Source organism: Coregonus lavaretus, assembly GCF_964263955.1.
Source record: "Coregonus lavaretus genome assembly, chromosome: 21".
Classification (NCBI taxonomy): domain Eukaryota; kingdom Metazoa; phylum Chordata; class Actinopteri; order Salmoniformes; family Salmonidae; genus Coregonus; species Coregonus lavaretus.
Genome location: NC_140008.1, coordinates 13,720,499 through 13,742,652, shown reverse-complemented (window position 1 = coordinate 13,742,652; position 22,154 = coordinate 13,720,499). Strand labels below are relative to the sequence as shown.

At 46.3% G+C, this 22,154-nt stretch overlaps 1 protein-coding gene across 1 annotated transcript in view; it reads right to left on the bottom strand.

Moving 5' to 3' along the window:
* Nucleotides 1-19,182, bottom strand: part of LOC311149236 (fibulin-1-like) — a 58,093-nt gene extending 38,911 nt beyond the window's left edge. The window contains 15 exon segments of the mRNA XM_084186322.1: nucleotides 1,027-1,150; nucleotides 1,550-1,681; nucleotides 1,829-1,948; nucleotides 2,408-2,507; nucleotides 2,509-2,534; nucleotides 3,120-3,245; nucleotides 3,540-3,683; nucleotides 5,225-5,362; nucleotides 5,849-5,986; nucleotides 6,145-6,237; nucleotides 6,370-6,435; nucleotides 7,296-7,446; nucleotides 8,637-8,769; nucleotides 11,606-11,714; nucleotides 18,950-19,182. Of these exon segments, the coding sequence (XP_084042448.1) occupies nucleotides 1,027-1,150; nucleotides 1,550-1,681; nucleotides 1,829-1,948; nucleotides 2,408-2,507; nucleotides 2,509-2,534; nucleotides 3,120-3,245; nucleotides 3,540-3,683; nucleotides 5,225-5,362; nucleotides 5,849-5,986; nucleotides 6,145-6,237; nucleotides 6,370-6,435; nucleotides 7,296-7,446; nucleotides 8,637-8,769; nucleotides 11,606-11,714; nucleotides 18,950-19,004 (1,655 nt within the window). The 5' untranslated portion in view covers nucleotides 19,005-19,182.
* Between the last annotated feature and the right edge of the window lie 2,972 nt (nucleotides 19,183-22,154).

Sequence of the window (22,154 nt, the reverse complement as noted above, 5' to 3'; positions counted from 1 at the left end):
TCACAGCCATTACACCACCAGAGGGCACTCTCTGCGCGCTGAAGAAGTCGCCTTTGTTGCCGCCGACTATGGCAATCTGGACGTGGTCTCCGGGCACGGTGTTGGACGGGCCCATGCGGAAGACGTTGGTGGGCACGGGGATGTTGGTGGGGAAGGTGAGGTGGTAGTAGGTTATTCTCAGAGGCGAGGCCAGGCACTCGCTAGTCTGATTGCAAAGCAAGCGTTCACAACGACTGTAAGAAGAGAGAGGGGCAAGAGACAGGACAGGACAAGACAAAGACAGACAGATAGAACAAACAGAAAACAAAAGAGAGGTATAAGTTTGATTTGCCGTGCATGGCATGCTGGTAGCTGGGTGGGGCTAGGTGGGTAGGGACAAAGTCAGCCTCATGTGTTTCTGTGGACCAGTAGGTGTCACACTGCCCCCTGTAGGGTCATGCAAGAACATCTCAAGGAAAGTATTACATTTTGTCATTCAACTGCCTGCATTAACAGAACATGCTTTGACTGAATCCTAAAACTGAAGTCATTAAGCATCAACATTGGGCATGCACAGCTTCAATAGAGAGGTAGGGGTTGGAGTTGGAGTTGGAGTTGGAGTTGAGGTTGGGGTTGGGGTTGAGGTTGGGTTTGGGGTTGAGGTTGGGTTTGGGTTTGGGGTTTAGGTTGGGTTTGGGGTTTAGGTTGTGTATACACTGTAGAACAGTGGCCATAAAATAACTTGTGCCTGATCCACACTTTAGGACCAACCTGACCATACTCTGCTGGCAGGGATGTTTTTCGTTTCACAATGCTTAGCCAGGCCAGCACAGTAATGCTTGCCTTGACTGGACTCAGTTTGGCTCAGTAGTGTGAAAAGGGTTGTTCTCCTGATTAACAAGGAGTTACATAAAGTCATCCCCCTTGGTCAATGAGAACTTAACTGAGAACTCCATACCTGGTGACCTTGTGATACTGTGAACTAAAAACAGGCATATACCCCCAGTATTCGAGAGAGAGACCTTAGGTAGGTAGGTAGGTACTCACTTCTCCCCTGCTCGGCGATAGTTGGGTGGACACTCAAAGAACAAGCATCTGAATCCACCCTGCACGTTGAAGCAGCTCTCTGTCTCAGAGCAGGTGTGTGTCCCTGTCACACACTCATCAACATCTGAACAGGAAGAGAAATTAATCAATTCAGAACCCAAAAAATTTACAATCCTATATATTAAACATGAAAACTCGGCTCAAACATCGGTCTCCTGCGCGTCACGAGACCGCTGAGCTAAAGCCTAGGCATTAGCAATGGGAGCTAATGCAACTCTTCAGGTCTCAGGCTACTCATTACAGAAGTTTGGTTCACAGAATTATCACTGTTACATTTTATTCATTTAGCAGACGCTCTTATCCAGAGCAACTTACAGGAGCAATTAGGGTTATGTTGCTTGCTCAAGGGTACATCAACATATTTTTCACCTCGGGGATTCAAACCAGCAACCTTCTGATCTGAAGAATGACCATAACCCCCATGCTGAGAACCCCTAAACCCCCATAAGGAGCAAGGACTTACCCTGGCAGCTGCGTCCGTTGGGGGCCAGGGTGTAGCCGGTGGCGGGGCAGTTGCAGTGGAAGCTCCCGGGGGTGTTGTGGCAGCGGTAGGAGCAGATGTGACCCCCGGTGGGCAAGGCACACTCATCAATGTCTGGAGAGGAGGTCAAAGATCAGAGGTCAAACAATAGAGGATATAAAGGGTACAGGAAGTCAAGACAAATAATACCTCTGTAATGGGGCTCCTGATTAGGTTCCACAGTAGGCTATGGCTCATTAGATGTGTTCTATCATCTCCTACCTTCACAGTTGATGCCATCCCTGTCACTGAGCTGGTAGCCACGGCGACAGTAGCACTGGTAGGAGCCGTACACGTTGGCACACTCTTGACTGCAAGGGCTGCTCTCGCATTCATTTAGATCTACACACAACAATGTAACTCAGTTAGATAATACTAGTAATCTATACACAGTACTGCACATGAGCTTGAGCAACAGGAGAAAGAGAGAGAGAGAGAGAGAGAGAGAGAGAGAGAGAGAGAGAGAGAGAGAGAGAGAGAGAGAGAGAGAGAGAGAGAGAGAGAGAGAGAGAGAGAGAGAGAGAGAGAGAGAGAGAGAGAGAGAGAGAGAGAGAGAGAGAGAGAGAGAGAGAGAGAGAGAGAGAGAGAGAGAGAGAGAGAGAGAGAGAGAAAGAGAGAGAGAGAGAGAGAAGAGAGAGAGAGAGAGAGAGAGAGAGAGAGAGAGAGAGAGAGAGAAGAGAGAGAGAGAGAATACATTTATAAAACACATGACCACAAACTTCAGTAAGGCAAAACAAGAGATGGCCAATGAGAGAAGCTCAGATTTAAACACCTCTATTAACATTGGGAAGGCTGCCTTACCATCACAGTTCCTGCCGTCGCTGGCCAGCTTGAAGCCTTGGGTGCAGCTGCACTTATAGGACCCCACGGCATTCTCACACTTGTGGGCACAGAGGCGCCACTGGGTAGTGCCTGCACTCATTGATATCTAAGACACAGAAGAAAAGGACACTAAGTTGAATATCTACAGCAGGGTTCCCCAATTGCCAGTTATTTTCTATTTTATACTTTTTTGGGACATAAAAGACTGTAAAAAACACCAGCCAAGTCAGCTCCAACTGATTTTAATTTAGGAAATCTGTTCCAAAGTATTCCCACGCATAATAGAGAGATATATGTCATCGTATACAAATGTAAGCAAGGTTTGAAATGATTATGATTTAGTCAAATATTATATCTGTTTGGGCTTCTTGCGGTCAATTTGCTGTCTACAAATTATTTGTAATTATGTTCCAGCCCCCTGATCATCCACTCAAGAAAAAACCGGCCCACGGCTGAATCTAGCTGATGATCCCTGATCTACAGTATATAAGAAACCGAAGCAAGCACAGACCCAATCTTCGGTAACCTTTAACTTGAACCCTTTGTCATAAGACCTACATAACACTGTGATTATGATGACATACCAGATGTCATAAACAGTCATGACTATTGGTGTTCTGCTTATGTCAACTGACACTACACTGTCCTTTTACTACTAGGTAACTACAAGGAGTAGGAAGTCAGTGTGTACCTTCGCAGACGCGGCTGATGCTGTTGAAGATGAAGCCAGTCTTACACTCACAACGGAACGATCCTACCAGGTTGATACAGCCATGGCCTGCACACGCTCCATCAGGACCTTTACACTCATCGATATCTACACCAGGGCAGAGAGAGAGACCACAATAAATTACAGGAAGAAACAAATGCATCGGCATGCAGAAGGATAGCGAGGCCACTAGAAATACATGGAAATGTAGGTTACAGTGTCAGGTTCCTAATGCTAACCAATGGAGGTGAACATGGTAGAGAACCATGTCTATCAGTGCTGAGGTGGTTACAGGGGATGTTGAGGCTGTCTACTATAGCCCAGGACAGGGATCTTGTGGAGGCCTTATGCCCCGACTGGTGCGATGAGGCCTCAGTATGTAAATGAAGCAGCCGTACGTACCCACGCAGCGGTTGCCGTTGTCGTTGAGGTGGTATCCCCGGCCACAGTTGACAGAGTTCCTCTGGCAGGTGAAGGAGCCCACCGTGTTCATACACAACTGGCCAGGGTGGCAAGGCCCCGTCTGGGCCAGACACTCATTGATGTCTGTGGTAGAGGTCAGAGGTTATACATATGTAATGTACACTACCGGTCAAAGGTTTTAGAACACCTACTCTTTCAAGGGTTTTTCTTTATTTTTACTATTTTCTACATTGTAGAATAATAGTGAAGACATCAAAACTATGAAATAACACATATGGAATCATGTAGTAACCAAAAAAGTGTTAAGCAAATCAAAATATATTTTATATTTGAGATTCTTCAAATAGCCACCCTTTGCCTTGATGACAGCTTTGCACACTCTTGGCATTCTCTCAACCAGCTTCATGAGGTAGTCACCTGGAATGCATTTCAATTAACAGGTTTGAGCCAATCAGTTGTGTTGTGAAAAGGTAGGGGAAGGTACAGAAGATAGCTCTATTTGGTAAAAGACCAAGTCCATATTATGGCAAGAACAGCTCAAATAAGCAAAGAGAAACGACAGTCCATCATTACTTTAAGACATGAAGGTCAGTCAATACGGAATATTTCAAGAACTTTGAAGGTTTCTTCAAGTGCAGTCGCAAAAAACATCTAGCGCTATGATGAAACTGTCTCTCATGAGGACTGCCACAGGAAAGGAAGACCCAGAGTTACCTCTGCTGCAGACGATAAGTTCATTAAAGTTGCAAGCTTCAGAAATTGCAGCCCAAATAAATTCACAGAGTTCAAGTAACAGACACATCTCAACATGCCTGTGTGAATCAGGCCTTCATGGTCGAAATGCTGCAAAGAAACCACTACTAGAGGACACCAATAAGAAGAAGAGACTTTCTTGTGCCAAGAAACACGAGCAATGGACATTAGACCGGTGGAAATTTGTCCTTTGGTCTGGAGTCCAAATTTGAGATTTTTTGTTCCAACTGCCGTGTCTTTGTGAGACGTGGTGTGGGTGAACGGATGATCTCCGCATGTTTATTTCCCACCGTAAAGCATGGAGGAGGAGGTGTTATGGTGTGGGGGTGCTATGCTGGTGACACTGTTTTACCAATTAGGAGAGTGATGGAGTGCTGCGTCAGATGACCTGGCCTCCATAATCCCCCGACCTCAACCAAATTGAGATGGTTTGGGATGAGTCGAACGGCAGAGTGAAGGAAAAGCAGCCAACAAGTGCTCAGCATATGTGGGAACTCCTTCAAGACTGTTGGAAAAGCATTCCAGGTGAAGCTGGTTGACAGAATGCCAAGAGTGTAAAAGCTGTCATCAAGGCAAAGGGTGGCTATTTGAAGAATCTCAAATATAAAATATATTTTTATTTGTTTAACACTTTTCTGGTTACTACATGATTCCATATGTGTTATTTCATAGTTTTGATGTCTTCACTATTATTCTACAATGTAGAATGTAGAATAAAATAGTAAAAATAAAGAAAAACCCTTGAAAGAGTAGGTGTTCTAAAACTTTTGACCGGTAGTGTATGTATGTATGTCAGAGGGCACTGTGGACGGTACATTGAAGTTACTGTGTTTGGGGGTATATGTGGGATGGATGGGGTGATGTGTTGTCCTGGTGATGTGTTGCCATGGTAACAGGGTTCTGATGCTAACCGATGCAGCTGCCCAGGGCATCCTGGATGTATCCATCGCCACACTGGTTCTTGGGCCGACAGCGGAATGACCCCTGACTGTTCTGACACATAAAGTCTGGGGCGCAGTTGTGGGTGCCCGACTCACACTCGTCAATGTCTGGGGGGAAGAAGGCATGTTGTACGACAGCATCAGCAGATTTACATGATATTAAAATGTATGTGATTCAAATCTATTCTCATAAATACTCAACAATAGCTTCATTGTAAATTCTATAGATAGATAGATGGGTGGATGGATGGATGGAAGGAAGGAAGGAAGGAAGGAAGGAAGGAAGGAAGGAAGGAAGGAAGGAAGGAAGGAAGGAAGGAAGGAAGGAAGGAAGGAAGGAAGGAAGGAAGGAAGGAAGGAAGGAAGGAAGGAAGGAAGGAAGGAAGGAAGGAAGGAAGGAAGGAAGGAAGGAGGAGGGAAGGAAGGAAGGAAGGAAGGAAGGATGGATAGACAGACAGTCAGACAGACAGAGAGACAGATAGATAGATAAAGTCTGTATCCAGTTTATCATGGATGTATGAATCATGAATCATACATATTGATCTTTGCATATTCCCTCTCCCCTGTAGGAGGTGTTGTGTTGCGACCTCTGACCTTTGCAGTTGTTGCTGTCGGTAAGCTCGTAACCGGTACCACAGCTGACCTCTCTTTGGCAACGGAATGACCCCAGCGTGTTGATGCAGCGCTCGCCTACTCGGCAGTTACTGGCACCCAGCAGGCACTCGTTTATATCTGAGAGAGAGAGGGAGAGAGGAAGAGGAGAGGATAATATGGAAGGCGTATCTAAGAGGTAAGATATCCTAGTCCTGTGGAGATACTAGATGAACAGGGATTTATTCCAACTGATTTACTATTCAACAAGATATGGCTGCTGCCTCCATTCCACCCACCTTCACAGTTCTTCCCATCTGGTTTGAGTTTGTAGCCTTTGAAGCAGGCACAGGTGCCGTTGCCCACACATTCCTGTGCACACTTCGCTAATCCTGTTGAGAACAGAAAATGTGCACATTAAAGTAAAATATTTTTTCTATTAGAGTACTTATGTTTCTGACTTACTCTGTGAGGACAGTCAGCTAATAACATGTCAAGGTCATGTGTGGACGGGTTGTTTGTACCATTACTGCACTCATTCAGTAAAGGATTATCCTTGACAGTGAGGGTCTTGTTGTCTTTGTCAGAAACTGTGGGGGATAAAAAAATAAAAGATTGACCAGTACAGGCAAAAACTGTTTGCAAACAAGGAGTGTTGAAACCATTCATCATGACAATGTAGGTCTTTACTAAAACAGCAGTAAGAGCCATGTCTCCTAATAGCCACCAGATGGCAGTGTAGAACTAGATGAATAATAGTCCATATCTCCTGTCACTCCCTCCACCTCTCTACTCCACATTTTCCCTCCTCCCTGCCCTCTCTATTACAACACCTCCCATTCCCCCCTCCCTCCACCCTATCCTCTCCCTCCACCCTCTCCTCTCCCCCACCTCCTCTCCCTCCACCCTCTCCTCTCCCTCCACCCTCTCCTCTCCTCTCCCCCACCTCATCTCCCTCCATCATCCTCTCCTCACCTCCTCTCCCTCCACCCTCTCCTCTCCCTCCACCTCCTCTCCCCCTCTCCACCATCTCCTCTCCCTCCACCCTCCTCTTCCTCCACCCTCCTCTCCCTCCACCCTCTCCTCTCCCTCCACCTCTCCCTCCACCCTTTCCTCTCCCACCACCCTCTCCTCTCCCTCCACCCTCCTCTCCCTCCTCTCCTCTCCCTCCACCCTCCTCTCCCTCCATCCTCCTCTCCCTCCCTCTACCCTCTCCTCTCCCTCCACCCTCTCCTCTCCCCCCCTCCCCTCCCTCCACCCTCTCCTCTCCCTCCCCCCTCTCCTCTCCCTCCACCCTCCTCTCCCTCCCTCCATCCTCTCCTCTCCCTCCACCCTCCTCTCCCTTCCTCCACCCTCTCCTCTCCCTCCACCCTCTCCTCTCCCATCACCTCCTCTCCCTCCACCCTCTCCTCTCTCTCCACCCTCCTCTCCCTCCACCCTCCTCTCTTACCCAGATTGTTGTTGGTCTCCACATCGGGGGCTCCGTCATCGCAGCAGGCCCGGGACACCAGGCCACACTGGTAGCCCAGAGACAGGCTGTGGTCACAGGGCAGACCCTTCTCCTGAGCAGCCCGGCCCAGCAGACAACAGTCACAGCACATCTGGAGGAGTCAGACCATAGACATGACTACTCAATGTATTTATATGCATAATTTGGCCAGATGGACAGACTGACGGACAGAGGGAAATTACTCCACCACCACTTCACAACTTCACCAATCACCATCATCTGAAGGGGAAATGTCTGGGCTTGACTCGGGGAAGGAGTCTGGCTTCCACCAGTTACCACAGCCACAAAGTCAAAATTGGCTATATTGTAAAAATTCATGAAATCAAAACATAGCTTTTTGGTCTTAATTTAAGGTTAGGGTTAGGCATAAGGTTAGCAGTGTGGTTAGGGTTAGGGTTAGGTTTAAAATCACATTTTAAGAAGATAAATTGTAGAAATAGGAGGTGTTTATGACTTTGTGGCTGTGGTAACTAATCATGACCGAGGAGTCTAGTCTGAGTGTGTCTGTCTATCTTCTCTGTCTGTGTGTGTCCTTGAGGATGTCATAATATGGGTATTGGGTGGTGGGGTTGTAGTCTGGTAGTGTACTGAGAGATTTTAGAGGGAGCTAGAAAATGAGCATGCTATGGTTTATCCCCCATTCTAAACTCATCCTGTACCTCCTTTCTCCCATTCATAAAATGCAGCACACCTTAATGCAATCAGCCGACACCTGCATTTCAGGGAGGTTGAGGATCAAGTTAAGACATGTTGCTGGCTGCACTAACAACAATCTCATTCTCCTGGGCAAATATACTGTGGCTCCCTTGGCAAAGCTCTGCAAGGGCCTTGACTGATGCCTTGATGTGCTGTAGTGTGTTGATGGGGTGCTATGGTTGTGCAGGATCCTGAGGAGGAATACAGCCGGGTATAGAGCGCCTAGCTTGGCAGAGAGCCTGTAGTAGACAGTATCTTATGTGAATGTATAATCTACCTGACAGCAACAAGCTCGATTCCTTATTTCTCCCCAGAGTGACATGTTTCATCCTGCTCACCAGGATCGCACACACACGGATGCATGCACACACACGTACGCCCACACACGCACACACACTCAAGCACATTCACTCTCCTGCAGAAATTGCACGTCGGTGCTGAACGTAAAGTTTTTGAAGCAGACAATTAATTATTCTCTGACATACACTTTTTATACACACACACACACACACACAAGTATTTGTGCTATGTATACACATATGCACACACACACACTCTCTCACACACACTCTCTCACAGACACACCTTGGCAGTCTTGGTCTCGCAGGTGCTTCCAGGAAACTGGGTGTCACAGCCCCCCTGGTCTTTGGCCATGTTGATGCCGTTGGTGCAGATAGAGTCCTCTAGTACCGCCGCGCAGCACTGCTCCTGTACTATCCTGTCAGACAGGAACAGGAAAGACACAGGAAACACAGTTTATTCTTAACTCCATCACTGGGCTCCTTAGTGGAATAGAGCGCTGTCTCAAAGTGCTTCCTATTAAAAAGAGCCCCGGGCATGCCTAATAGGGATCTATTCATAGTCCTGCCTGGTGCAGCTGCTGTAAGTGGGTTGAGTGATGAAGGAAGGCCCTGTGTGAGCTCAAGGTGGATTAAAAAGTTGTTTGCGTTTACAATTTTCACTTTATCAGTTGGGTAAATGTACGACTGCCTTCATTTGGCTTACCACACCCCCACTGTTATGGGTACAGTGAAGCTAACTTAAGAATTGATTATTTACAGTAACTATTTTAACCCACCCACCTCCCCATTGGATGTCCCTCCCCTGATTGGCACAGAGGGGTGCAGAGCTGCAACACTTCCTGGATAAGGTCGGAACATTTTTACTTTCCCAAAATTCCCATGTTTTCCAGAAATCCTGGTTTCGATTTTGCATCCCTTTTCCTGGGCAACATTACTGGAATACATCCCTCTCTGGGTGAATGGCCAGCCTGAGTCTGGACCAGCCTATCTAGGATGCCTGAGAACTTACAGACAGCTGGATGACCAGTGATATCCACCTCTCTGACCAGTCTCTCCAGTTGGAGTGGCTTGATTAGCCATTTTACAGTAAAACCAGAAATGGTTGCCATCCTGTAAGAATTCCAAGGGGAAAACTGAGGTAGACTAAAAGCTGTGCGAGTCTGCTGTAAATAATCAGATCTGAAATGAGAGTGAGAACAGGCAGCACACCTCTTTACTGTACACAGTCAAGCTTTATCAGACAGAGACTGGGGTTGCTGTGCTTTGCCGCCAATGGTCTGCTCCTCTGAGGGAGTACAATAAGTTAAGGGGTGCTTGTGTTTGTCTGTCTCTCTGTCTGGTCTGCCTCTGGTCTGTCTGGTCTGTCTGTCAGGTCTGTCTCTGGTCTGTCTGTCTGGTCTGTCTCTAGTCTGTCTGGTCTGTCTCTGGTCTGTCTGTCTGGTCTGTCTGTCTGGTCTGTCTGGTCTGTCTCTGGTCTGTCTCTGGTCTGTCTCTGTTCTGTTTGTCTGGTCTGTCTCTGTTCTGTTTGTCTGGTCTGTCTCTGTTCTGTTTGTCTGGTCTGTCTCTGTTCTGTCTGGTCTGTCTGTCTGTATGTCTGGTCTGTCTGTCTGTCTGTCTGTCTGTCTGTCTGTCTGTCTGTCTGGTCTGTCTGGTCTGTCTGTCTGTCTGTCTGTCTGTTCTGTCTGGTCTGTCTGTCTGTCTGGTCTGGTCTGTCTGTCTGTCTGTCTGTCTGTCTGTCTGTCTGTCTGTCTGTCTGTCTGTCTGTCTGTCTGTCTGTCTGTCTGTCTGTCTGGTCTGTCTGGTCTGTCTGATCTGGTCTGTCTGTCTTTCTGTCAGTCTGTCTGTCTGTCTGTCTGATCTGGTCTTTCTTTCTTTCTTTCTTTCTTTCTTTCTTTCTTTCTTTCTTTCTTTCTTTCTTTCTTTCTTTCTTTCTTTCTTTCTTTCTTTCTTTCGTTCTGTATGTCTGGTCTGTCTGGTCTGTCTGTCTGTCTGTCTGTCTGTCTGTCTGTCTGGTCTGTCTGGTCTGTCTGTCTGTCTGTCTGTTCTGTCTGGTCTGTCTGTCTGGTCTGGTCTGGTCTGGTCTGTCTGTCTGTCTGTCTGTCTGTCTGGTCTGTCTGTCTGTCTGTCTGTCTTTCTGTCAGTCTGTCTGTCTGTCTGTCTGTCTGATCTGGTCTTTCTTTCTTTCTTTCTTTCTTTCTTTCTTTCTTTCTTTCTTTCTTTCTTTCTTTCTTTCTTTCTTTCTTTCTTTCTTTCTTTCTTTCTTTCTTTCTTTCGTTCTGTCTGTCTGTCTGTCTGTCTGTCTGTCTGTCTGTCTGTCTGTCTGTCTGTCTGTCTGTCTGGTCTGTCTCTGTTCTGTCTGTCTGTCTGGTTTGTCTGGTATGTCTGTCTGTAGGGAGGGAGTGAAATACATTGTCTGTTTTACAAGATTGAGTAAAGAACAGTACAGTACAGCACTTAGATCCCCTCTCCACTCCACTCCTGTAACTGGTTCCAACAAGCCTCTGTCTTTATCAACCCTCTTACCAGAAATGATCTCTTTTTCCTTATAAACTACAACCGCACTCATGCCGCCTCCGCAGGACCTTTTAAGGGCACAGCCGGGCTCCTGTTTTTCTTTTCTCTTCTTGTCTTTTTTTCAGTGTCTGAAATAATCCCTCCGATTTCCTGTTCTTCCCCCTCTCCAGTCCTCTCTTTGAGTATAGTTTCACCTCAGTGGTATTTCCTGGATTTGGCAATACCCCCTCTCTCTAAACCCTAAACCCAACCCCCAACCCCCCACTCAACCAGAAACCATCACCCTTCCCCCTCACTCTATAATTTGAACAAATTCTGTATCACTTGGGTAGCCAATGTAAATACATGTGCCACCAGAGAGCAGATTGAGCAACATATCTCCTCCTTATTGGCCTTGAACCTGTGGCAGCACACCTTCTAATATTACTACCAGAGCTGTTATTACTGTCATTATTACTAGTGTAATGTCCCCTGCTCTCACGTCAAGTCAATAATGTGGCTGCGGATTTATGACCGGGGTAAGGTAAAGTAATCTCACATTATGGCCTACCACAATACATATTGCCCTATAGTCTATCGTTACAGCTCTAAGTTAACCCAATAGGACTAATACTGAGGTAAGCACTTCCCACTATGGGCACAGAGGTAAGACCATAGAAATATAATCTACTTTCTATCTATTGTAGTCATTATATTTATATGGGTAAGAGAGCCCAGTAAGTACAGTAGTGGGGTCACCTGCATGTGGTGGACTCGGAGATGAGAGGGAGGGCTGTGCAGTCCTGTTTATCAATGCCCCGGTCCCGACCATCCTTACAGCACTCCTCTATTGACATCTGTTTTCCACCTGTGGATGGACAAAACCACAAACAAACAGTGGGTTATAGGCTTATGTTGTATGTTGTGACCGGCCCTAGTGAAGAGTGAGGCAGCAGGTAACTGAAAGGTCGCTGGTTCAAATCCCTGAGCAGACTAGGTGATATGTCAATGTGTCAATGTGCCCATAAGCAAGGCAATTAACCCTAATTGCGCCTGTAAGTTCTTCTGGATAAGAGTGTATGCTAAATTACTAAAATGTAATGTAACAGATTGCTTCAGTGTGGGAAATCTAGAGACCCCAAATGGGGTGTGACTGAAGCTGCTACATTCTATTTCTTTGGTTTTAGCCTGCTGAGCTAAAGCCCAGGCATTAGCTCTGAGAGCTAACGCTAGACTTCAGGGCTCAGGCAAGGTTACTCATAATGCACAGAACCACCTTCTAGGTTACATAAGGTGACAGTCAATCTAAGGGATAAGAAACTCTCTAACATTACTTAGAACTACATTGATAGAGCAGAACAGATGGAGGTTTCAAGCCATGTTTAGCATACAATGGAGTCTATTCTCTTGCATGAATAATACAACATTATTTAGAATGATTATGCAAAGCATGTTTACCAAATGTGCAAAAAATCTTAGCCAAACTAAAATATATTGTTTTACCCAATGCCACTCACACTCTCACACTATTAATAATGTGTCTTCCAAGTGATTGAAAAACAAATTCAGAGCTGTTATAGGAATGTTTTTAAATGCCCATAAGCATTTTGCCAGCGATACTGAATGATGGATATGTTGTGTAGAAATAAGAGAGGCTTTACGACTGGAGCTGAACCAACTTTGTGGCGCTCCGTCTGTTTTTTTCATGTGGATTAAAGAGCTCGGAATGCCTCAACTCTGTAAACAATTCAGCCATCGCAATCAGATCAAATACATTAATCTCCTTGTGGTTAGCGTGATTTGCCAAACGTGAAATAACTCTGGCAGGTTGGCTGGTCCTTTCTTGCCTTAGGCATAAACAAACCTCTGCCTGCCATATTGGTACTATCAATATAAGTCCTCCAAAAGAACAATATAAGTCCTCTTGGTTCATCCAATAAACCTGTTGTTGATTCGTAGCCTAGTCGAAACTATAGGAATAATAGTGAATAAAACCACTGACAATAATAACAGCCATCGTAGAGGATCATAGAGATGTCTAACTTCTAATTCTAGCTTCGTAGACCAGTCAACAAAATAGGATCAGAAGTTTCAACTAAGGGAGGACAAGTGTCTGGATGTGTCATCTTTAATTTATAGTTCCATAAAAAAGTAATAAAATAACAATTTAGAGTTCCAATTATTTCTGCCAGAGGGAACTTGTTTTATATCTTTGAATATGGGAAGTACAGATAGGGGCCAAAGGTGTGAATATATTAACTTAATGTAAAAAGAATATGGTCATTTATGTGAAGCAAATTACATAACTGTCAACATTGACCTTGAGAGATACGGATATGAAAGTGAATTTGGGCAGATTCACAAAAAGCAGAAACTTAAAGTCAATATCATTGTAAATCAAGAGCAAAGTGTATCATCAAACAAATACAGACTAGGTAGTCAAGATGCATTACCACGCCAATAAACACTATTTTGCTGACTCACTGAACGAGCCTGTTGTGGCCAACCAGACTAACAACTGCAACAGTCGAGCTCCTCGTCCCACCATGTCCTAACTGAGTCATAACCCACTGGGCACAGACGTCAGTTCAACGTTTTGATTTACATTCACTAACGTGAATTCAACGAGAAATCAACAACAAATGTCACCATGTCATTGGATTTAGGTTCAAAATTGAGTGAAAATAAGTTACGCATATAAAAGTGAAGAAAATACATTTGCTGGAACAGCAGGGAATAGTAGGAATGGTCAAAACCTACTGTGGTAAACAATTCTCCCTGCTCGGCTGCCCCCCAGGCCAGTTTTGGCCGGTCTGGCCTTTTTTCTTTTTCTTGACCATTACCACTGGCATTAACTGACGTCTCCTTGCCAAAACACCCTGGAAGCTGGAACCCTCAGTATGTCTTTAGAAAGATCACACACAAAAACAGAATGCATCTTGCCAGCTCCCACAAAGCACAAAGCTCTATGAGCTTCCCTTCCCAGCTCAGAGAAGGCATAGCATGAGCATGTCATAGAATCTCAGTTTCTTCTGACGGGAAGAGATGGTCACATGACTCTCGCGTCCTGCAGTTCTGGTGTTTTCTCACTCCACTCTATACTGATAACTAATCCTAACCCACAGTGCATGGCAGGACCATTCCTCAGCCACCGCAGTCCGCAGCCTGCCCCCTTTCCCAACTAATTGAATGAGCAGAGCGTAATCTACCCTCTATTATTTTATCAAACAAGGCAACCCAGCGGTTGCAGAGGAGAGGAGACCTAGCAGTCTACCCTGCCTGTCCACGTGATGCATTGTCTGTCTGCAGAAAAGGCTGATTTCCATCTTGGAACGTGGTGTGGGCTGTCATGACTCCTGTCTGGGTCTGGGTCTGGCAAGAGAGAGAGAGAGAGAGAGAGAGAGAGAGAGAGAGAGAGAGAGAGAGAGAGAGAGAGAGAGAGAGAGGGAGAGAGAGAGAGAGAGAGAGAGAGAACATTGCTGGCCCAAGTCTAGACTCCTCATGTAAATGCTGCTTGATGAGCTCAGTGGAGCCCCAGTCCCTCAGCCTCAGCCCACAGCAATGGCACATCAGACAGACCCAGACATTGCAGCAGCACAGTCCACTTCCATGGCCCACATCCTTTATCTAACACACTTTAGTCAGTTTACCTTATTGTCATCGTAGTGACACAAATTACCTTATAAGTACTGAGAATTTTGATCATTATTGCAGGTAGACACCTGTCACAAAAGTCTGTCATTGACACATTTCACTCGACCTAATACGTCTTTGGCTGATGGTTGAGTCTATGATGGTTGAGCTGATACAAAATTTTTATAAATGTACATGGATGTTCCATAACCTGCTCCTATGGGGCCAGCTTCAGATCTTCAGTCAGTCTACCCTGACCCCGTACCTAATGGAGTGATACCCCACCCTGACCCCGTACCTAATGGAGTGATACCCCAAACTGACCCCGTACCTAATGGAGTGATACCCCACCCTGACCCCGTACCTAATGGAGTGATACCCCACCCTGACCCCATACCTAATGGAGTGATACACCACCCTGACCCCATACCTAATGGAGTGATACCCCAAAGTGACCCCGTACCTAATGGAGTGATACCCCACCCTGACCCCATACCTAATGGAGTGATACCCCACCCTGACCCCTAACCTAATGGAGTTATACCCCAAACTGACCCTATACCTAATGGAGTGATACCCCACCCTGACCCCGTACCTAATGGAGTGATACCCCAAACTGACCCCATACCTAATGGAGTGATACCCCACCTTGACCCCGTACCTAATGGAGTGATACCCCACCCTGACCCCGTACCTAATGGCGTGATACCCCACCCTGAACCCGTACGTAATGGAGTGATACCCCAAACTGACCCCGTACCTAATGGAGTGATACCCCACCCTGACCCCGTACCTAATGGAGTGATACCCCAAACTGACCCCGTACCTAATGGAGTGATACCCCACCCTGACCCCGTACCTAATGGAGTGATATCCCACCCTGACCCCATACCTAATGGAGTGATACACCACCCTGACCCCATACCTAATGGAGTGATACCCCAAAGTGACCCCGTACCTAATGGAGTGATACCCCACCCTGACCCCATACCTAATGGAGTGATACCCCACCCTGACCCCATACCTAATGGAGTGATACCCCACCCTGACCCCTAACCTAATGGAGTTATACCCCAAACTGACCCTATACCTAATGGAGTGATACCCCACCCTGACCCCGTACCTAATGGAGTGATACCCCAAACTGACCCCATACCTAATGGAGTGATACCCCACCTTGACCCCGTACCTAATGGAGTGATACCCCAAACTGACCCCGTACCTAATGGAGTGATACCCCAAACTGACCCCGTACCTAATGGCGTGATACCCCACCCTGACCCCGTACCTAATGGAGTGATACCCCACCCTGACCCCGTACCTAATGGAGTGATACCCCACCCTGACCCGTACCTAATGGCGTGATACCCCACCCTGACCCCGTACCTAATGGAGTGATACCCCACCCTGACCCCGTACCTAATGGCGTGATACCCCACCCTGAACCCGTACGTAATGGAGTGATACCCCAAACTGACCCCGTACCTAATGGAGTGATACCCCAAACTGACCCCGTACCTAATGGAGTGATACCCCACCCTGACCCCGTACCTAATGGCGTGATACCCCACCCTGAACCCGTACGTAATGGAGTGATACCCCAAACTGACCCCGTACCTAATGGAGTGATACCCCAAACTGACCCCGTACCTAATGGCGTGATACCCCACCCTGACCCCGTACCTAATGGAGTGATACCCCACCCTGACCCGTACCTAATGGCGTGATACCCCACCCTGACCCCGTACCTAATGGTGTGATACCCCACCCTGACCCCGTACCTAATGGAGTGATACCCCAAACTGACCCCATACCTAATGGAGTGATATCCCACCCTGACCCCGTACCTAATGGCGTGATACCCCACCCTGACCCCGTACCTAATGGAGTGATACCCCAAACTGACCCTATACCTAATGGAGTTATACCCCACCCTGACCCCGTACCTAATGGAGTGATACCCCAAACTGACCCCATACCTAATGGAGTGATACCCCAAACTGACCCCGTACCTAATGGAGTGATACCCCAAACTGACCCCGTACCTAATGGAGTGATACCCCAAACTGACCCCGTACCTAATGGAGTGATACCCACCCTGACCCCATACCTAATGGAGTGATACCCCAAACTGACCCCATACCTAATGGAGTGATACCCCACCCTGACCCCGTACCTAATGGCGTGATACCCCACCCTGACCCCGTACCTAATGGAGTGATACCCCAAACTGACCCCTAACCTAATGGAGTGATACCCCACCCTGACCCCGTACCTAATGGAGTGATACCCACCCTGACCCCGTACCTAATGGAGTGATACCCACCCTGACCCCGTACCTAATGGAGTGATACCCCACCCTGACCCCATACCTAATGGAGTGATACCCCAAACTGACCCCGTACCTAATGGAGTGATACCCCACCCTGACCCCGTACCTAATGGAGTGATACCCCAAACTGACCCCATACCTAATGGAGTGATACCCCACCCTGACCCCATACCTAATGGAGTGATACCCCACCCTGACCCCGTACCTAATGGAGTGATACCCCATCCTGACCCCATACCTAATGGAGTGATACCCCACCCTGACCCCGTACCTAATGGAGTGATACCCCACCCTGACCCCATACCTAATGGAGCGATACCCCACTCTTACCCCATACCTAATGGAGTGATACCCCACCCTGACCCCATACCTAATGGAGTGATACCCCAAACTGACCCCATACCTAATGGAGTGATACCCCAAACTGACCCCGTACCTAATGGAGTGATACCCCAAACTGACCCCGTACCTAATGGAGTGATACCCCACCCTGACCCCGTACCTAATGGAGTGATACCCCACCCTGACCCCGTACCTAATGGAGTGATACCCCAAACTGACCCCATACCTAATGGAGTGATACCCCACCCTGACCCCGTACCTAATGGAGTGATACCCCACCCTGACCCCATACCTAATGGAGTGATACCCACACCCTGACCGTTGACTCTCTCCCGCACAGCATGGAAGCTGAGAAGAGGAGCGAGGGGTGCTGATAGGTGTTGGGGGGAGGGTATAGCCCCTGTGCGACATTCCCAATTACATTGAATTCAATGGAGATGGGGTGATGTCAAATTCTTTCCTAGGGCCAGAATTTTTAGGCACACCACTGGCAGGCTGTGAAAGTGGCCTCGTGTGAAAGTGGCCCCATGTGTGGAATTGGCCCCAGGTGTGTCCAGCGGACCCTAATATGGGTCGTCTCATGCTTCTGTGACCCCTGGAGGGGCCTTTAAAGGTCTAAATCAGAGCTCCTCCCCCCCGACCAGCCAACGCTCAGTGGGGTACTGCTTAAGTGCCTCCAGACTCATTTGACACACTGTCATAGTGTAAGGAGAGACCTGACCTGCGTCTGTCTGGCTGGCTGGCTGAGCAGCAAGCCTCTTGAGCACATCTCTATACTGCGTATTCTAAACTTTAAAGCCTTGTTACTGTTAGAGCTTGGGCAATAATTTCCTTCTGTAATATTGTGAGCGGCAGGTAGTCTAGCGATTTAGAGCATTGGGCCAGTAACCAAAAGGTTGCTGGATTGAATCCCAGAGCCAACTAGCTGAAAAATCTGTCGATGTGCCCTTGAGCAAGGCATTTAACCCTAATTGCTCCTGTAAGTCCCTCTGGATAAGAGAGTCTGCTAAATGACTAAAATGTAAATAGCATACTGACCTCTCACCGATTACAAATATTAGTCCTGGCAGTAGTCTGACCAATCTCTACCAACAAAATTAGTCCATATTATAAACTACACACAATGCATTTCATCACTGCCAAATCACTTTAGGACAAGTTGCGAATGTTGAAACCATCCTTTAAGCTAGGAATCATGTGCAGATGTTTTACTGGCAAGATACACACAAACACAGAAGGCACACACACTCACAAATCAAAATCAAATGACACACACTGAACAGCATGTGACACAGTAGGCTACATGATCTTACTGTAATATAACTGACATAAAGTGTTCATAAAATTACATGTAAAACTTAATGGAACATTTGGTTATCTCCAGTGGTACCCGACCTCATCTCTGCCCACACAGTGATACTGCAGTAAGGTGTTAAGCTTGACATATCTACCATGCCTGTGTGTACTTATAGGAGTAGTTAGTCTACTGTATGTCTATACCAGTGGAGGCTGCTGAGGGGAGGACAGCTTATAATAATGGCTGGAATGGAGTGAATGGAATGGGGGGCCAGAATGAAAAATGTATGCACTCACTAACTGTAAGTCGCGTGTCTAAAATGTAAATGTAAATGTATCAAAAACATTCCATTCCATCCATTAGACTCCATTCCAGCCATTATTATGAGCCGAGACTATACAGTATGCGGTACATCACGCATGGGCATGGATTGATTCTCATGGTTAGAATTACATCTTGTCACAGTAGGCTACTATCCTGAAGCAGAAAGGTAACTTACCTTGTCCTTTGAGAACTCCAAACAGAGAGAAAAGTATAACTAACCCGGGACCCATTGGAAGGAGGAGAGATTCTTGCTAAACTAAAAAAAGTGTTCAACAGTCAGATCTGTAGTATTCTGCCTTAGGTGTGGACCAACAGCACAGTTTCTCACGGACACGCAGATTTTCAAGCGAAAGGTAGACAGACTGTGAGCTCACGCTGGGCAGGAGTATGCGTGTGGGTGATGTGGCTGAATGAATCGCAGCGTGACTGTCTCCGAACGAGCATCTAATTATCTCGCTCAGAGGGGCGGGCTGGGGCCATCGCAAGTGACGAGCAAAACCTTTTTAAATAAAAGTTCAGAAACCCTAAATGGAGAGTATTGATTTAGACATTACAGTATTATACTTCCTCTTATTAACTACCAGGTTCTTATGACACAATTAAATTTAATTCAAGTCATTTTATTGACTTCCATTAGCTAGGCCTACTGACAGATTTAAAGTAGCCCTAAATATCAATGTATTCTTCTGACTGAATAATACGACACGTAATGGCGACATTGATTGACACTGTCCTCCAACTTCGATTACTTTAATTCAGACGTATGTCTGTGATAGAATGATCACACTGATTACTGAAGAAGACCTGGACTCCACTCCGTAGTGATTCTGTGGTTATCTAAAAATATGTTGTGGCCATGTCCAGACTGCAATACATAAAATATTTTGAATTAGTCGGTAAAAATAAATACAACTAATTCTAATGCATATTCCATATTTTGCAACATTTACGACCATCCTCCTCCGCAGACAGACTTGATATTTGAGGTTCACAAAATTGCTCCTAAGGAAAATGATAGATTTCATTGAAGCGTATGTTATTTCATCCTCTCAGACTGTGACAGACGTGTGTGTGTGTGGGGGGGGGGGGGGGGGGGGGGGGGGAATAACCAAATGGTGAAACAAAGCACATTCCGATGTGGGAGAGATACAGTGGGGGAAAAAAGTATTTAGTCAGCCACCAATTGTGCAAGTTCTCCCACTTAAAAAGATGAGAGAGGCCTGTAATTTTCATCATAGGTACATGTCAACTATGACAGACAAATTGAGAATTTTTTTTCCAGAAAATCACATTGTAGGATTTTTAATGAATTGATTTGCAAATTATGGTGGAAAATAAGTATTTGGTCACCTACAAACAAGCAAGATTTCTGGCTCTCACAGACCTGTAACTTATTCTTTAAGAGGCTCCTCTGTCCTCCTCTCGTTACCTGTATTAATGGCACCTGTTTGAACTTGTTATCAGTATAAAAGTCACCTGTCCACAACCTCAAACAGTCACACTCCAAACTCCACTATGGCCAAGACCAAAGAGCTGTCAAAGGACACCAGAAACAAAATTGTAGACCTGCACCAGGCTGGGAAGACTGAATCTGCAATAGGTAAGCAGCTTGGTTTGAAGAAATCGACTGTGGGAGCAATTATTAGGAAATGGAAGACATACAAGACCACTGATAATCTCCCTCGATCTGGGGTTCCACGCAAGATCTCACCCCGTGGGGTCAAAATGATCACAAGAACGGTGAGCAAAAATCCCAGAACCACACTGGGGGACCTAGTGAATGACCTGCAGAGAGCTGGGACCAAAGTAACAAAGCTTACCATCAGTAACACACTACGCCGCCAGGGACTCAAATCCTGCAGTGCCAGACGTGACCCCCTGCTTAAGCCAGTACATGTCCAGGCCCGTCTGAAGTTTGCTAGAGTGCATTTGGATGATCCAGAAGAGGATTGGGAGAATGTCATATGGTCAGATGAAACCAAAATAGAACTTTTTGGTAAAAACTTAACTCGTCGTCATACCTACTGTGAAGCATGGGGGTGGAAACATCATGCTTTGGGGCTGTTTTTCTGCAAAGGGACCAGGACGACTGATCCGTGTAAAGGAAAGAATGAATGGGGCCATGTATCGTGAGATTTTGAGTGAAAACCTCCTTCCATCAGCAAGGGCATTGAAGATGAAACGTGGCTGGGTCTTTCAGCATGACAATGATCCCAAACACACCGCCCGGGCAACGAAGGAGTGGCTTCGTAAGAAGCATTTCAAGGTCCTGGAGTGGCCTAGCCAGTCTCCAGATCTCAACCCCATAGAACATCTTTGGAGGGAGTTGAAAGTCCGTGTTGCCCAGCGACAGCCCCAAAACATCACTGCTCTAGAGGAGATCTGCATGGAGGAATGGGCCAAAATACCAGCAACAGTGTGTGAAAACCTTGTGAAGACTTACAGAAAACGTTTGACCTGTGTCATTGCCAACAAAGGGTATATAACAAAGTATTGAGAAACTTTTGTTATTGACCAAATACTTATTTTCCACCATAATTTGCAAATAAATTCATTAAAAATCCTACAATGTGATTTTCTGGATATTTTTTTCTCATTTTGTCTGTCATAGTTGACGTGTACCTATGATGAAAATTACAGGCCTCTCTCATCTTTTTAAGTGGGAGAACTTGCACAATTGGTGGCTGACTAAATACTTTTTCCCCCCACTGTATATGGACCATTTCCTCTCGACCTGAACTGCCAGTGTTAGGCTACTGTTCGATAACAGTTTAGTTGATTAGTTTACATGCTAAAAATCATAACATGTAAATGCGACAGAGGCTTTTCATAAGTTTGTGTTCACCACACATTTTCTGAATGACTAATTATTTGCCATGGGCACTTGATTAACCACTCATCAGGTTTCTCAAACTGTTAAAGGGCACAATCAGACATCCCTTTGAAAGCTACTCACAAGCGCGTGCGCGCGAACACACACACACACACACACACACACACACACACACACCCTCTGCCGTGTGCCAAGATTTGCAAGGAGGTAAATAATTGATAGATGGCATTATAAACCTTTTATACCAAACTAAGGTTTTCTGCAAATTCAATCAGTCTGGCTTTGGGTATGCATGGTGAGAGAGCCAAGAGTAAACAATCCTCTAATCACAGCCATGTGTCGTCGTCCCCCCGCTAGAAACATCTCTGAGTGGCCATGCATGGCTAATACTAGCACTCTATTGGATGGGCCTCCCTGTGCTGCTAAGGCTAGTTACTATAGAAATGCCATGTACCCTTGCTGAAATGAGGAGAGTTGCAAGTGTCAACTAAGTGCATCCTGGCAACTTTTTAGAGAAAAATACACCAGTACTGTCACCTTGTAAAAC